At 45.2% G+C, this 18,564-nt stretch overlaps 1 protein-coding gene across 1 annotated transcript in view; it reads right to left on the bottom strand.

Moving 5' to 3' along the window:
• The window catches only part of ZNF618 (zinc finger protein 618), a 171,347-nt gene extending 153,113 nt beyond the window's left edge, over positions 1–18,234 (bottom strand). The window contains exon 1 of the mRNA XM_032200546.1: positions 18,063–18,234. Coding sequence (XP_032056437.1) covers positions 18,063–18,113 — 51 coding nt within the window. The 5' untranslated portion in view covers positions 18,114–18,234. The remainder of the gene's footprint in view (positions 1–18,062) is intronic.
• Between the last annotated feature and the right edge of the window lie 330 nt (positions 18,235–18,564).

The raw sequence follows: 18,564 nt of genomic DNA, 5'->3' as shown, positions 1-18,564 counted from the left end.
AAGGACAAGGAGCGTAGCTTGTGCAGAGAGCAGCAGCAATGCCGCGCACAGCTGGACACCTCATTCAAGCAGATGGAGCTGGCTAAACACACACAGGCAATGCTGCGAGTCTGAAACACTCTGCGTAAATGTTGTAATGTTTTAAGGGACAAGCCATAATGCACGAACAATGGATTTGGTCACATTCCCGACAAGAAAAATTCTGCCCTCCAGTCAAGATGTGACACCCAACCACCCGACGCGCGCTGACATGGAAACTCGGTCTATTGGTGAGGCATTGCCCATGTAACCACAGCACCCCAGGAATATAACTGAAGAGCTGCGCACTGCAGCCGCTTGAAATATTGCTCGTTTCCTCCCAGATTTGTTGAAATTCAGATTATAGTGGCAGCTGGGTGAAAAGCAGGAATTCAAATCCTGGACTCCGCAGATCCACCAGAAATGTCTTCGAGCAGCCGGCGGCAGGGACAGACCCAACAGGAGGCGCCCATCGCTGAGACAGCTTCACTGAGACAGGCTGTGACAACTTACCTAGCACAACACCACATGGACTCCATCCTAATAAACACATATGACAAAATATAACGAGATCTTCTGGAACTGCTAATCCTGCTCTCTAAATCAGAGCAAGCCATTACACCCACTCACCAGGGCAGGCAAAGAGGAGCCCTCAGATCCGTCTGCTCCTGCTCCAGCAAGCAGAAGAATCACCAACTCTCCCAGCATGTTCAAGTCAACCCATTTTCCTAAATGAAACATTAACCGCCAGCATGATATCAAGATAGATGTCGGCTTTTAATTACACACACAAAGGAGTTTGTAACACTCCAGCTCTACTGCAAGGGCGGCTTGCTGAGAAAAAGCAACTTTGATCAAAGCTTCCAAGCCCCTTCTGTAGATTGTAAAAAAGAAAAACTAGTGACCTTACAGAGTTACCGCATAATTTGTCTCCGGATTTTTATGCGCAAAACTTGAGAGCTTCCAGCCAGAATTCATTTTGTTTGTGGCCTTACCTTTTTTTATTCAAATGTCCACTGAGCTTAGAAAGGGGGGATTTTGGAATTGGAGTACACACCAAACACATATATACAAAAAACTGCCATTTTTGCTACAAACGTCCGCTCCCAGATGACAAGCCTTGTGCTTCTGTGCAAAATAGATGTATACACACACAGTATGCATACAAATATATGCATACACGCGCACAAATATGTCTCTGATGGTTGTAAAGGTCATAAGAAAAATCTTTCAAAATTGCCTGTGGCTCAAGGTCACCTCTCTGCTCAGCAGGTGTGTGGAGCAACAAGGTATGTTTATGTTTGTTTTGCAAGGAGACTCCATGCTTGGCGGCAAGTTGCACGTACCTCTTAGCTTAAAAACACAATCCCCACAAAATGAGCATGCCCCAGCATTTTGCCACTCCCTCGGATCATGGACTTCACAGCACGTGACACAAATCGGGTCCTGGACTGTTGCAGGAAGAATGGCCGAAACCATGACATACACTAGTATGGTCAGATCATGCTCTCCCTTTATTACCCGAATAGCCTGACTTTTATAGCAAACTTAACAGGGGTGGATAGTGTCTCACACAAGATTAATGGTCAAAAGCACTCAGACAAACAACTGCAAGAAAACAACCCCACCTGAAAGAAAACAACCCCTTTGTGATTAGCAGTCACGTAGATCCCGTCCATGAAGCCAGCTACTGGCAACAATATTTTTCTAAATTCCTCAATTGGGCAATGTGGGAACACTGTCATGGGAACTTCTCATAGTCGTCCTGGTAGCTTGGTTTGCTCAGCTGCAGCAAGTCATGGCCTCCTTGCTGTTTCAAAAATCCCTCAATACTGGACCCAGTTTGCCCATCACCTACCAAAGGCATTAAACAGCTCATTTGCAAATAGGCTGTTCCCATATCTTCTTCCTCCAATTGCTATCACCATCTTCAGTGGACAAGTTTCCTCTGCTAGCTTCCGTCTCTGCTCTGAACATATCTAAGGAACCTTTTGAAGTCAAAATATTCTTAGCAATTAAATCTTCTCTATTTCTTTTCGCCTTCCTAATTATCCTTTTAACTGCCTTCTGCTTATTTTAATAGATCTTCCTATCCTCATCCTTACCAGACTGTTTATACTCTTTAAAAGCCTACTGCTTACTGCTTCTAATACTGTTTACATCTTCACTTAGCCACCTCAGCACAGTTGCTGCTTTTTGCCTGATTTCAGAGTTAACCAGGGGAAATTTCCTCTCTGATCTCTACAACAGTTTGTAAATACCTCCCATTTCTTCTGCCATACATTTCCCTCCTATCTGGACGAGGGAACGAAGTCTACTCCAGTCCACGAGGCGCTCTCAGGCAAATCTGTATTCTTATGCAGCGCTTTAGGCACACTTCTCTCCACTGCTCTGCCTATCGTTTTTGCATTAGGAATATTAAGCAGATTATTAATGACTGAGTCCCATGTGTTCCCTAACTACCTTATTCATTATCATTTCCTGCCTGAAAAAGTAAACAAATAGCCTTTTGTGCTCAGTGTTACAGGAGATTACCAATGAATTTCATTAGTTATATCTCTACTAGGGGGGAAAAACGGTTGCAAGCACTTTGGCTTCGTGCACTGGCTTACGCTGGGGGGTGCCTGTGTGTATGCACGTGCCATGGTCTGACACCGGCCCAGCAAAACTACCAGGAAGCTTTGGTGCATCCTGCAGGGTTTGGATGTAGGTGTAATTTGGGGTTCACCTAAGCAAACTACAAATCCATGCTGCATTTCACTAATAATTCCAGCTGGGAAAAACAGGTCAGGGCAGCAGAGTGGGAATAAACATCCATCTTTTGTTTGGAGAGACTCAGAAATGCCTCAGAAATGCCCAGGCTGCGCGAGCTGTGACTCCCACACATGAGGACATGTGTAGGTAGCACAATTTGGGGAGCAGGAGCCTTTCTAAGCGCCATGGTGAATGTGAGCAGGGAATGGCAATTGAGTTCATCTCACTAATGACAGGGGTTCAGACTAAGGCTCTGGCTTGGTAAGTCCCTACACCATTATTCGACAGAAGTGAGAGTATATTAAAGGCTCACTCAATATTTTCTCTGTTCCTTATAATCCTTCCCCAACCATCTGCTGCTGGACACTGGGAAACAGGACACCAAAAGAGAGAGACAGAGAGCGAGATCCTTTGTTTAAACCACAGAATAGCCATTCTTTATAACATAACAGCAATTCTCCCCTGCCTAACTGCTAAGCTCTGCCAGAAAACTCTGAAACACATATTCCATAGATGCAGAGAATAAGCAAAAGCATCAAGATATGCAGCGTCCACATTTTCCCTTGGTAGTTTGCTCTAATGGCTGATCTCCCCTGCTGTTCAAAATTTCCACCTCCTACTCTTAAAAATATTTTTGCGTCTTCATTTTGTCATTTGAATGTTTGTATTCAGCTTCCAGGTATTGTTCCTTGCTTCATGGTCTGCTAAAATGAAGAGCTCTTTGGTACCTGCCTTTTATTTTTTATTTATTTATTTTTAAAATCCATGGAGAACTGGCTCTACAAAGATAAAAATCAACAAGTGATTTATTTTTTTTTTAAATCTTATTGCCAGAGAGAATTTCCCAAAATACTGTGCACGTCCCAAAACATTTCAGAACAAATACCAACGACTATTTCCTTGGCTCCCTGAATTGCTTCACTCCAGCCACACAGTCTGTGTCTTCTCCAACTTTTCAACATCTCTTAAAAAAAAAATGAGAACTGAAAATAGGGATATTGCATTAACACACAAGCAAAAGGAAAAGACAGAATAGTGGTTTTCACATAGCTCCCTTGCTCTGCACACCCGTGGTTTGCATTACCCCTTTCCCACAGATGTGGTGTCATTGCCTCTGCTGCAGCAATTGTCCCTTTCCCACCCTAAAGCCTGCTTTGGGATCTCTGTTCCTTCTCTATTTTCCCCATTCCTAAGGCACCCCCTCGAGATCGTATCTCCCAGTGCACAAATCCTACAACTGACCGCACCAAAGCTCCTCAGATTGGCCCTAGTGTGCCTCTGGCTCCAGACCCACAGGGCAGGCAGCACCGCGCCATCGGGGCACCAGCTTCACATGAGCGCGATGCCACAAGCAGCTGATGGAGCCAAATGCTGCCCAACACCAAAACACTTCGCCAGCTCAGCACACCCAGCAGCCATCCATCCCCTGTAGGACTCCCCCATGAGCACCATCTGTACGTGCCGGCTGGAAAATGCTTCTTCCACTTCCCAGCCTCTGCTCAACACCCTCCCTGTTAACAATGGCAGACCTCTTCTGCACATGGACTATGAATACCTCACACCTCTTCTTTACAAATAGGGAACAGCAATATTTATTAAACATGTCTAGTTTTTCTGCTTTATTATGCGTTTTACCTCTCCGCAGTCGTGATAAGTCTACACAAACCATTATTAGAATTTCTTTTGTTCCTAATATAAATACTTTCTTACTGTTCTTTGCAGTGACAGTCACAGATTTTTTCCCTTGTGTTTTTAACTTCCTTTATCAATTTTCTGCGCTTGATAACTTCTAACTCGAGGATAACTGTCATCTCTTCCTTTTATTATTCCTTTTTTTCCCTTATTTTAATTCTCCCCAGTCTCTCCTGGCAAGCCCAGCGAGCTCGCTGGAGGGGCAGCATGAGAGGGGAGAGCAGGGCCCTGTGCACAGCAAGCTGGGGCCTGGCTTCAGAGCAAGCCCCAAACCAGAACGTGGCTCTAGTTTCACAGCAGGGGCTGAAAAGTGCACATGAATGACACAGAAGACAACAGATCCTGGAAGCAAAACAAACTGGGAAAAAGTAAAACCCAGGACCAATGTGGTGCCCTCTTCTGAAATTCTGAGGACCCAATTATGGGTCCAGGTGGCTTCAGAGGGTCTGAAGGCATGAGCTAAAGGAGGGCTTACTCCAAAGGAGATGGAGCTCCTGCAGGAAAGCCGGACTTCAACAAAACCAAAATGAAAACAGATGCCGGCACATACAGGACTATTTAAACTACAGCCTGACAAAATCAACAAGCGCAGGAGAATGCCCAGTTTAAGTAAAGCATTTTCTATTGATGAGGTCATAAGCATACTGCATCCCTGAAAAGCATTACAGATATTTCTAAAATTCAGGTAGGAAACAGCAGTCAGCGCACTACCATCTGTGCCCAAGTTAGGTCGGCATGCCGAGTTGGGCGTGCTGGCTGAGGAGTGTGCACGGCCACGAACTGGTGGCAGAGCACCTGTAGGGACCACAGCACGTCCACAAGAGGCAGGTACAACTCCAGCACCACTGAGCATCGAAGGATGGTGACAGCACCATCCTTGGGCACGTCAAAGAATACCAGAAGGCTGCGGGTCTTTACAAGGGCAGGAAATACAATGACGGGAACGGCAGAAGTCAGTTAATCCCAGAGGCCAGCAAATGCGAAACCTGGTTTGATGCAGCATTGATGCTCTGGAGGCCACATCTGACCTCTCCCCAAATGGTGTCCTTAAATGCGAGTCAGGAGATATAAGTCCATGAGCCCTGCTCCGTCGTTCTCGAAGACCAGCAGGAGGCCGCCGGGTGTCCCGCTGCTCCTATACCCCCAAAACCTGACCCAGAGGCAGCCACCAAGCTCAGCCCTGCCGCCCTGCACCCGTGCTCCAAATCCAGAACTCTTGGGAACACAAAAGCTGCACCACAAAGTCCATTACACTCCGATTCAACTACAGAAAAGGGTACTTAAATGGGAGAATTTGTTAAAAGAAAGATCAATGGAGCAGTTAAAAGGGTGAGGTGGAGAACTTGGAGAAGATGGCTATCACTGTCAAAGGGGCTTCTTAAAAAGTAAGCACAGTTAAAGAGCAGAGTGAAAAAGGCCATTAGGAACAGAAAGACACACTCAAGGAAGAATGTAAACTCGATGAATCTAAATTCAAAGCCATAAGACTCCAATCCGAAAGGAAAAAAAAAAAAAAAAAGAGAGAGATAAACAGGTCGCTAAAGGAATAAAAACTAATTTTACATAAATAAATAAATAAATAAAATCAAATCAAACACATAAGCACCAGAAGTCAGAGCCTGGTATAAATCAAGCACTGAAGAAAGATAAAACCACAGTATAAAAATTCAACTTCTCTGCATCAGTGCTTGCATGTGAAAGGGCTCAGAAATTCCCCTTCTGGACCCTTCCTTCATCAGGAGTGATCAAGAGTATCTGCCTGAAACTGTAGGGTCACTGGAAAAAGATGTAGACCTGCCTAAAAAAAAGTATCAGCATAATAAAAAACAGAGCCAGACAGTATCCAACAAAAAGTCTAAAAGTCACTGAGCTATTAAAATTACCTAGTACCACAAAATCACTCGTATCAGCCTCAATACCTAAAACCCACAAAGTAGGTTTAGAATAGTGCAGTTCTAAAACTGCACTGTTTTAGAAGGGTCATAGACTAAATCCAAAGAACTACAAACTGCAGAACTTGATTTTAGAATTAGTACAGTTAATTAGAAACAAAATCTGTCTTCACACAGAGAAAAAGGATACACCAGGAGTCAACACAGCTTTGCCGTCACAACTCACAAAATTATCAGGGTGTCCAGAAAGTGTTGATGAGCAAATAGAAAGGATGAGTGCGCGATGCAACATACCCGAATTGCCAAGTCTTTGCCAAGTTTCTTCTACAAAGGCTCTTACACCGAGTGCACTCACAATGCTGTCATATGCACAGGATAGAGCAAGAAATGTTCTGATCACCTAACAACTGAATAAGACAGAAAATAAAGGGCAGGAATAGTTCAATATCATAGTGGGGACCAGACAGATGCCTGGTCAGCGCACCAAGTGAGATGCAGAGAAAGGGATGAGGAGAACGAGGTAACCAAGACTGTGGACAGAAGACATTGTTGAGGCCATCCAAAGCCAAGGGGGACCATGACAAGCAGCAGAAAGACCTTATGAAGCAGGAGAGCAGGTGACAAAAGGGAATGAAATTCAACATGGATATATGAAAAGTAATACACCTGGGGAAAAGCAACTATAACGGAATACACAAAATAAAGGCATCTAAATCAACCATTAGCATTCACAAAAGCAGATGAGGAGCGGCTGAGGGTACTTCTCCAACAGCGTCAGCACAGCACTTGATGGTGGCCAGCACGGCAAGTGAAACGCAGCTAATTATTAGCAAAAGAACAGAGAATGTGCCAACGCATACCGCTGAATCCATAGCACTGTGCATAGTTCTGGTGGTCCCACCTCAAAAACAACTGCAGAAATAAAACTGGAAGAGCAAATATTTTTCGTGCTCCTATTTGCCTAAATAAATTGCAGACGCTGCAATTACACAAACCATTGCCTCGGCGCTCAGCAACACCAGGCTACTGAAAATCCACATTAACAGGAGCCTGCAGCACACGCTGGGGCTGCAACATGAGGAGCCTCCAAAGGGTCAGCACAGAGCTATGAAGCAGGGGTGAGAAGGAAACAGATGTACAATACCTGCCAGACTGGAAAACAAAGTTATTATTAATAAATCATCCGTTCCATACCTGGAGCTACACTGGACACAGATGTAAGACAGTTCCTGCCCTGCAGAGCTCACTGGCAAAGCTGTAGGCTTACAAGAAAACCTAAAAGAGTTTGCAATGCTGTCTTCTAATTTACTTAGTTGGCTGCCACTCAGCATCTGGTGATGGAGGAGCAGAAACTAAAGGCTGACCAGCACATATAAAAAGGATTCCCCCCTACGGCAAAGGGCATTAACAAAAAAAAAAAAAAAAAAAAACACAGGGACAGCGAGGGAAACCCTCTACCACCAACCTGAGACAATGCAGGAGCAGAAAGCTCATGCAAAGACCTTTCGGTCTGGAGATGTGCCTTAAAGCAAAATTTCCACCGGGCCTCGAAATAGAGACTCTGCAACACAGCAGGACAGAAAGTTAAAGGAAAATACTGGAAGATGAATTCACAGAGGTGTCCAAGAGGGGAAAAATGGTTATGATCCAACATCTCACCTTCCTCGCACAAAATTATTAATAGTTCTCGAACAGAAATTAGCAACAGAGCCAGAATGTTTGCTGGGTCTACAGCCCCGTGGCTTTGTTCAGGGATGCTCTTTGAGTCAGCTTTGCTCCATTTCAGGTCAAATTTAAAAGCCCTAAACTTTCTCCACAGAAAGAAAGAACAGTCCCAAATTCTTCGAGTTTACAGTTGCTGTTATGACTACTTGGAAAATCTAACAAAAATAATTGGACAAAAAGTCTGAAAGTTATGATGTCCCAAAAACATGTTTCTGCAGTTTGCTTTTGAAAAATTTCCTACGGCTTTTTTTGGTTTGTGGGATCATTAAAATAGCTAAGCTGGGAACGTCATTCACTTTGTGGGTTTTGCTAGGAAAGAGTACCTTTGGGTAACAGTGGGGATGTTTATGGGGGAAAAAAGGCTTTTTGTGAATAAAATGCATTCAACTATTGAGATGCAAAATAGACTACGTGATTATTTATATAACAAACTATTATAGTGTGATCCAACTTAAAAAAAAAAAAAAAAAAAAAACACACTTTGGCAGAAAAGAAACTAAAATGTATTATTCCTGGTGCCAGAACAGTTCTATATGAGAGCATATATTAACGGAATATGTTCCTTGTATTTATTGCGCAAGGGCTCTCTTGCCACAGAGAGAGTTAAGGTGGAAGGACTGTGTGTTTTGGAAACAATGCTGGCCTAACACTTGAAAATTACATAAATCCAGAGGAGACAGATAATTTTTTTTTTCTATTTTCGGGTAGGAGGAAGGAAGAGGCTTGAAAAATGTAAATATTCTAGTGCCATTTTTCCTCCAGAATGATATTTTGCTCATGATAATATTGTCTTAACAAAACGAAATCCTTCTGTCCTGCACATTCACAGGGATAGGCTGGAGTGCAGGATTTAGGTACCATTTTACTGACTTCAGTCAAAGCTCCTTTTGAGGAAATTTAACCACAAGCATAAATCCCTTTAGGACTAGTCCCTATGTGAATTCCTAAGCTGAACAAAAATTAAAGCATTGAAAGAAAGAAAGAAAGAAAGAAAAAAACACACACAAGAAAAAACACATTCTACGAGGAAAAGTCAAGACACAAATGGAAAATTCCTTCCTGGCTCCATGGATGCTAATTGCATATCTTATGCTAGGAGCTGAATATCATAAATTTCTACATATATATTTAATTAGGTTAATTTGTAAAATGTAGACATATGTCTGCTTAAGGTAGACAGGAACATTTCATTTTATACATTTTAAATATCACATAATGAACTACAATCACAAGCACTGTTTATGCTGGAATAGGAAGGCCAAAGAGTTCTCTGTAAAATGAGGAAAGCACAAACATATACGAGTTAGACAAACATTCATAATGTGTGACTGGTATCTACACAACATTATTAGAAACCAAAAGCAATGGAGCATTCTCAGTAAATCTACTTCTTAGCAAATAAAACAATTAAGACATTACAAAAAATAATAAAAAGTTAAATCCACACAAGGTTTCAGAAAAAAGGCCTTTTGTTTTTGTCAGCTTGGGATTGTTTCTTCTCATTTATGAACAGCAAGACTATTTCCAGTAAGTGCAGGGTGCTCCAATGGACCCATGCCTACACCTCTCTGACACTTGCATGCCGCTTCCAGAAGTGGGAACTGCATGGTTACTCCCAAACCATGCACACTGCAACTCCAACCCTGCAAACTTGCTCCGGACATACTCTGCCTCCCGGCCCACGTCAAAGCAGGTCCCCCTCCAACGCTTTCTCTCTGGCAATAACCTAAAAAACACGATGAAGGAAAAACGCTAATTCTAATGGCTGTTATCACCACCCAGCTGAATTTATAGGCCTTTACAATAAAGAGAGATAAGGAGGCAAAAATATCCCTCCATCAGATAAATACCTAGTATGACTTGGTGGCATTAACCATGAGCAGATATCAGAAGCCACATGCCCCAAAACAATCTAAGTATGACAAAGAGTCAAAATACACCCACAAGTTTTTGTTTTGTTAAATTATTAATTCATTTACTGGCAGGCAGAGCTCATCCACATCCCTGCTGGCCCATGATGATCCCACCAGCTCACGCTATCGCCGCAGCACCAAGGACACCAAACATCAGTCCTGACCCATCTCATGCGTCACTGCCACCACCACCTTCCCCAGGACATGCTTGAGCATCTCCAGGTCCCAACATATGCTCCTGCTGACAGTATCACCTAACTGCACAGAAGAATTTAGTCGACTCTCAGTGGGGTTTTCAGTTCCCCTCTGCTACACACCAGACCCAAATCCAGCGGTGCCTCCCTACATGGGTTTCAAAAACACATTCAGAAATCTGAGAAGGTATTTTGTTTCCAGCAAATAATTATCCTGTCTTTATGACCCTTCCTTTTCACCCTCAAATTATGAGCATCACGATCACTGCTAAAAGCTCAGGATTTGCAACTCACAGACTGAAGAGCACCAGACCTCAAGTGACAGATTTACACCCAGAAGCCTGTGGCTGTTCTTGGGTTTTGAGGTACAGCTCTACTGAGGCAGTTCACACATGACTGACAGGGTCATCTCAGCTCTACTCCCAAAGTACACCCAGCAGTCTAAATATAAGAAATCATACGAATCTGCTGAAGTAGAGAGTTTCCTTCTTCCCTCATGTAGCCAAGTAATTAAAATAGTCGCACACAAAAGAAAGACAATTCACCAAAACACACACACCTCCGAGCCCTGGTTAGAGGTGCACACCCCAAGGCCCCAGTGCCCCCACTTCCACCACCCTGCTCTGCTCCCCCCACACCAGCCTGCCGGGCTCTCCTCTCCACAGAGCTGCTGGCTTTGGCCACAAAGTTCTGAACACCGAGGTTTAATACTTCCATAAATGGGCCTAAAGCAATTAAATACTTCTATTAAAATTGTTCTCCGCATACTGTAAGCAGAACCTAAATGATGGGCCTTCAACGCAAGCAAACCCAAGTTCTGCTGAAAACTTACTTCTGTTGTTATTTTCAGACAGGAAAGGACACCTACACCCACACAGAGTAAAAAATTAACTTTTGAAAAAAATTTTGTTGCCAGAATATACCTAGCAAAATGAAACTGCAACAAGCATTATGAAGGAAGGCTGTGAGGACATGGCGGTGCCTCATGGCACCAGCACAGGACCATGACCGCATCTGGTCCATGGAGCACTTGCTCAGCAGGCAGCTGAAGGAAGGCCTGGTGAGCACCCCTGGTTTTACTTCTGTCACTTGCTGAGATGCTGAACCTCACGCAATACCATCCCCAGTGTTTAAAAGCACACAGCATACTGATGTTCACTGAGCCCCTTGTGTCTGCAGCCCGAGCCCTGGCCAGTACCCAAGCCTCACCATCCTCCATCGCTACACCAAGTCTCTCGGACACTATAACCATACACATAACCATAAACACTTGTATTGATTCCCTCCACACACGATGGCTCCTCAGAGGCTTCAACAATCCCAAGACCCTCCTCCACACACCAATGTTGGCATCTTCCCTTTGTTAGCCGGCATCAGGATACACAAAATCTTGTCACTGCTTTTCTACTTCCAGCATTATTTTTCACATTATGACAGCCAAATATAGATGCGAAACAAACAGCAGTATTGTAAATTACAAGCAAGGAAGGCCTTGCCTATGTAATTAAATCTTTGCAGGTACAGTGCACCAGCTAAGCCTTTCTAAAGCACACGTTAAGGAGTGTCTTGGCAATATAGGTTAGAGAAATAATGACAGAGGAGAAAGACTCCTGAGAAGAGCTGCTCTAGCAGAATTGGTATTTTGACACTGGTCCCACCGATGACAAGCATTGTGCCCTTCACCCCAGGCCCTCAGCACGGGGACAGCCATGCAGTTTTACTGCAAACCAGCCACATAGGCTCCAGGTTCTCCAGATGCAGCACATCACCACAAGTCTGGTCTCTGCCTGGTGGGATCACCAGCCTGCAGCTCTGCCCTGATCTCATCCAGGATCATCTGGATCATTCTACACCTGTAGAGGCACAAGCTCAGGGGTTCAGCTGCTTTGACTTCCCCAGGGAGGACCTGGGTTCCCATCACGCAAACTCCACTCACTGAGATGTCCCAGCTGGAGAAAAGGATTCCAGCATGCCAGTACGAGCATTCAGATGGGTTACACGCCTGAGTTAACAGCCAATCAGTTGTCAAAAAAAAAAACGTAGAGCATAAAACCTCTTCTATATTGACACAAAAGAATTGGTTTAAGTACAGGTGCAGAGCCTAATCTGCTGATATCAAGTTGCTTCTACACCACTCATACCCTCAGTGCTGTATACACCTCTGAATAAGAAACTTCTTTTCAGCCACACTTTCAAGGAGTATGAAGGACACATTTCTCTTATTAATCTCCTTCTTCTGCCATGTTTGACACCACTCACTTTGGGAGCAACAAATGTTCTAACAAGGAAAACCCAAATAACTCAACAAAGCCATCACGCAGCTTGCCCAACACCTCCATGTTCATTTACAAGCTCAATATTGTCAGTGCAGGATACCAACATCACAGGAGACTACCTATATCCATCGTTACAGTACCCAACTGGCAAACACAATTTCAGCAATTTCTGAAAACAAAGAACCAAAGCTGCTGACCCAAGCCCAAAAGGAAGATCAATGCTCACAATCAACTTCACACACCACCATAGTCCTACGGACAGCATGGCAGACAGGGCCCAAGACTGGAGGAGGAGGACAGATTCAAGGTGTGAATATCCAACATCAACCAAGGGAAGGAACCCTACCTTCATAAACAGTCTGATGTCTCCAGCGTCATGTGTCTTGGGAAGGGACTCACTCCTTGGGAAAGTCCTTCAGCCCTTTCTTCTTCTGAAGAAGACCAAAGCATGGAGCACATGTCCCTGTCCCGCAACTCACCTGAACATGCACTGCAGGCACATCTTGGGATCTGCAAGACAAGGCAAGGATGGGAGCCAACCGTGCTCCTCCTGCCATAAGCATTGCAGGCCCTCAGCCGTCACAGAAGCAGCCCACCAACTCAACCCACCGCTTATCACTGGTGATTATAATGTTCAACTGAAAAGCTCCATATATATATGTGTGTGTATATATATAAATTATTTCTCCTCCCTTTCTGCCACAACTGTACCCTCCTCCTTCCACCATCCCAACAGCTAACCAAGGAGACCAGGAGCCACATGCCAAGCCTCTTCCACGCCGGGTATGCAGTCACCACCTTCACCATACACCACGTGCAGTTGCTTTCCTGGGTTTCTTTCCCACTCCAAGTGCTAGGGCTTAAAAATTCAGCTCTCACGTGACTGCTGATGAGGCAGAGCCGCCGTGACAAGTTGCACCAGAGCTGCATGCCACTGATGAAAGATACATCGCAAACAGTTATTTTTCATATACTATCCATGGTAAACAGCATCATTCATTTCTATTCCCTTGCTCCAGACAAATCAATGATTGTTAATGCAAAGTCAACACGTCCAGATGTAGTTTGCATACTAGTTAACCACTAAATTGGCATCACATAGTACAGAATAATCAAGAGACATTCAAGGAACCAAACAAAAGCAAAAAGGAGGCAGATGACTAGCAATTAATCCATAAAAGACCTTTAAAATTAAACTTCTTCCCTAGAAAATGCAGTATGGCCAAACTGAATCCATAAGCGCCCAATTCCAAATATACACAATGCTGTAGTTTTAACAGCTCAGAAACTGATAAATTACAAGGAATAAGTATCTCCCCGCAGCATTTACTTGTGTCCGTCACCAAAGAGCAACCACAACCTCCAGCCACTTGCAGTCCCCATGCCCAGGTGCTCTCTTGCCACCGCTTTTCCCACCACTTACAACCAGGGCCTAATCCTGCCAGCACCACGACACAAAAGGCACGTTCCTGCACACTGCAGGACCAATGCTGTGCAGGTTAGGCTGCTCCTAAAAGCTCCCAGCACAATTAGCATACAAATAATTGTTGATGGGGATCAGAAGGTGAATTAGAGTAACCTGCAGTGCCCTGGGCAGCAGCAGCAGGTGCAGTTGCGATCCAGCAGCCCCTCTGTACACACATCGTGCTTCGCACACGCAGGCAGGGCGATGGACATTACCTGGGCTGGGTTGTCCCACTGCCCTGCGTGGATGGACACCGTGCCTGTTCCCAAACCTGAAGGACGCCCGAGCTGCCCATGGAACGGCCTCAGGGCACAAACCCCAACTCCTTCCCAGCGCAAGCCTTACGTCATGTTTCCAGCACAAAATACAAATTTCTAAAAATTCTAATTTTTGGAAGCCTAATTTCACTACCGCACTCGCATAATTGCAAACTTGGCTGTGCATCACCAGAGCCACGTGATTGCACCCAGACCTGTACTATGCGTGCCATTACGGCAGTGATACGTATTTAAATTATTCTGGAGTTATGCGAATAGGATCGTAATATTTTATATTGAGCTTGTGTAAATATTATCTACTACTTTAATAATGTTGTGTCTATTTTCATCCCTCGCTGAGGACTGGGTACTTTTTGCAAAATTTTCCTTTTTCAAAAGCACGTTTCAGTCCTGCCACCAGTGCGGCGTTGGTATCGCTGCTTCCTCCCCTCCCCCTCCCTGGCTGCCCAACAGCAATTTTTAAAATGATAAATATTGATCAACTTTCCAGAAAAAAAAAAAAATCCTCTGAAAGCAGACTGCAATGAAAAATTATGAAAAATTTTTCAAGCAAGAAGAGGCTTCTCCTGGAAGGACACCAACACACAGAAAGGTTAGATTCAGAAACCCATTATAACCTAAACCGCAGCTTTTCATCACCAGTGGAATATATAATGGAAGCCGTTGTTTAAAAGAAACTGATATACGCAGAGTTAAAGATTGTAAAGGTTGCGGTACGCACACCTTCTGTATGACAGCATCCCCACAAGTTGCAACCGAGTACTATTGCCTTGCATTTCAAATCTCTGCAGAGGAGACGTGCAACACACAGCACATCCCAAATAACCACCTCAAGACAATTCACTTATTCTTACAACAGACTAAAACAGGTTACGGCAGATAAAAACTAATTTCAATAATGATATTTTAGGAGACCATGATAAACTTTAAAGATAAAACAAAAACCTGGTATTTGTGACCCCAAACCAAATATATGCCATTATTTATAATTAAATGCAGCACCCATCAATGCATAACCCCCCTGATCCTACAATGCAGCCACGGGGTTTCTCCCCAGATCTCAGGGTGATGGTGGGGGGAGCACAGAGGGAGAGAAAAAGCAGCATCAAAAGCTCTCTGTTTGGAAAAAAAAAAAGTATGAATCCTTAAAAAAAAAATTACAGCTAAACAGTTTCTTTTGGTATAATCATAGAGTCAGTGAAAGTTCTGGGGGGTAGCTCAAGGAAGGGAATTCTTGGCATATAAGAATATGGAAAAGCCAGCACGTTACAGCTTCCTGGCTGAAACCATGAATAAAATATTCTCCGGGATTGTTTAATCCAATTTAGAGCATTGTGTGTAATTTTTGCCCATATGTGCCACCCCACTCTATCTGCACCACTGCAGGTCTGTAACCGTGGTACTTGTTTTATTATTTGCTAAAAAAGATCCAGGAAGAGGGTGGGTCCTTGTTGGGGGGGGAATAAGCACAAAAATAAAAATATGAAGCTGACATTTCAGAATATTTTCTCCTCCACCCAAAAGAATTATCCTGCTTTGCAAATTTTTTCATTGTCCCCCTGCCCCCCCCCCCCCAAGAAACACAAAATGTGAAATAAAATAAGGGGAGCAGGGTGAAAAACAGCCTCAGAACCTTTAATTTTTCAGCCAGTGCTGCCTAATTTCAAACAAAGATCAAGTTACAATGAAATAAAACAGAAGAAACTTTTCATGGGTTTGAAATTCAGATTTAAAAATTCATTCCAGATTGAATTTTAATTTTTTTAACCAGTTGCAATTCAACATTTGAGGGTGGGTGCCCAGCAGCTCCATGAACTCTTCTGAGTTCAAAATTTAAAAATGCCTTTTTCAAAAAAAAAAAAAAAAAAAAAAAAAAAAAAGAACTGCTGCAGCTGTGGAGCCAGCCATCTTGCTATTTTGTCCCCATTTTAGAGAGGAGACTGTGTCAAGGTTGGTAAAATTCAATGTTGACCTAATCTTTCCCTTCCTCTCCCTCCCCCACTTTTGGGTGGAAAGGCCATGCATCTCTCCTATATTGCTTTTTATTGAAACAATGCATGTTTCAGAGCTCTTTTGTTATTTATTTTTAAAAGATCAATACCAAGACCCCAGTATTCAAGGGCAACCCTACAATAACAAACCAGTCTGTGCACAGTCCTAAACTTGCAGGCTCCCCGTAACAGCAAAATAATCTGAACATGACAACAAATTAAAAAAAAAAAAAATTCATCTCAAACTCCAGGAAAGCTTTGCAGTAAGAGTCAAGGAGAAAAAGGATTTTGAAATTGTGAGAAATATCATGGCAGAGCCCTGAAAAGCCACTTCAGATTTACTGTTTAAAAAAAAAAAATCAAAATCACTAAATCTTCAATTAATTTTTCACAATATTGTTAATTATGCACATTCATAATATCATGGCGGACCTTATAATAAACCTGTGCAAATACTAGATTTATAAGATACACAGTATCTGGAGTAGTTACAGTCTGCATGTGCTTAAAAAAAAAAAAAAGAAAGAAAAGAAGGAAAAAAAAACCTACTATGGAAATTTTTTCTTTACAAATGAAGTAGGAAATTAAATGCTGGAAACTATGTTTTAATTATGCCAGAAGAAACCATCAGAAATGCCAAGAAATTCAAAAATAAAACTGACATTCGACTCTTAATTTTGCTTGTCCTCGTGTTTTCCTGGACCGTGTTTAGAATCTTATTGTTTAAGAGCAGTTTTGCATGAAATCCAAAATCACAAAAAAAAAAAATTTGGGTGTGTCCACAGCAAATTTTCTATGGTCTAATTTTCCTGCAAAACTCCTTATTTGAAACAAATAACTTTAAGCACTGCAGCAAAAGCCCGTTCTGGCACACTGTGGTAGGCAAGTTCAAAATTACAATGAAGTACAATTCTTAATTGCTCCGTAACAGCAATTCTCCCACTATCCCAAACTAATCATTTTATTGCAGTTAATCCAGAGGTGCCCACCTCCAACTTGAACGAGTTGGATTCCCCAGCACTCTGCTGCTTCCAGCCTTTATTTTCCTTCAGGAGAACCGGGGGGGGTGTGGGAGGTTAGGGGGAGAGAAAAACCTGAATTCATTCAAATTCCAGCTTAATTTTCATTTACATACGAGCACGGCTTTGCTTCCAAAGGGACAAAAATAAAATTTCGCCGGGCGGGGCGGTGCCGGGGTCCCCCCCGGCCGCTGGCCCCGCACCGCCCCGCCCGGCGCCAACTTTCTTAAAAATAAGAAATAGCTGAATATTTCCTCTTTTTTTTTTTTTTTTCAATTTTAATTTCTTTTTTTTTTTTTTTTTTTATTTACGAAAATAGTCTCCTCTAGGTGGCGTCGTTTTAATGGAAAAAAAAAAAAAAAAAAAAAAAAAAAAAACTACCGTTTGGGAGGAAAATTAGAAAGAAGAAAAAAAATCGAGAAGGGGAGCGGGGAAGCGGGGGGGGGGGGGGGGGGAAAAGCTCCAGCAGGGAGAAAGACGGGACCGGAGCGCGGGGCCGGGGGCGCCGGGCCGGGCCGAGCCGAGCCGAGCCGGGCCGGGCCGGGGAGCGGGCGCGGGGCCGGGGCCGGGGCCGGGCCGCGGAGGCGAGGCGAGGCGGCCGGCGGCTCGTCCCCGCCGACATGGCTGCTGGGCGCCGCTTTGTTTTCCGCCCCGGTCCGAGGGGCGCGGGCCGGGCCGTGCCGGGAGGCCTCGGCGGCGCGGGTCCGGCTGCCCCGGCGGCGCCCCCCGCGCACTGCGCCAAAGCGCCGCCGGCGGGGCTCCGCGACGGGGCGGCTGCGGCTGCCGCCCTCCCTCCCCGCTCCCTCCGCCTCCCCCCGGGGACACGCCGCCCGGCCGCCGCGTACCTGCGCTCCCGCCGCCGCCGCCGCCGGAGCGGAGCCGTCCGGCTGGTTCATGGGGCTGGGGCGGGAGGCAGGCGAGCCCCGCGCCGCCGGGGCCTGCGATCCGCCGCGCACAATGCCGGCGCCGCCGCCGCCTGCTTTCCGCCCTCCCAGGAGCGGCGAGTGGGGGCGATGCCCCCGCTGCGCGGGTGGGCGGCTCGCCGGGCTGCTGCAGCCCCCCTTCCCCCCGGGGGCATGGGCCGGGGCGGCCGCCGCGGGCACGGGCGCTGCCGCTAGCGGCGCGGCGCGCAGGGCTGGGCGGGCGCCTCCCGCTGCCGAGCCCGCGCCGCCGCCGCCGCCGCCGCCGCCATCACGAAGCCGCTCTGGGGGCAGCTCCAGCCGCAGCGCGCTCGCAGCCAGCGGCGGCGGGAGAAAGGGGCTGAGTCTGGCCCAGCGCGGGAGCCGCGCCGCGCCGCCGGCCGGCCCCGCGCTGCCCTCCGCCCCCGCGCGGCCCCGGCACGGCTCG

This window comes from Aythya fuligula, chromosome 19 (genome assembly GCF_009819795.1).
Source record: "Aythya fuligula isolate bAytFul2 chromosome 19, bAytFul2.pri, whole genome shotgun sequence".
Lineage (NCBI taxonomy): Eukaryota > Metazoa > Chordata > Aves > Anseriformes > Anatidae > Aythya > Aythya fuligula.
This window is presented reverse-complemented; position numbering and strand designations above follow the sequence as displayed.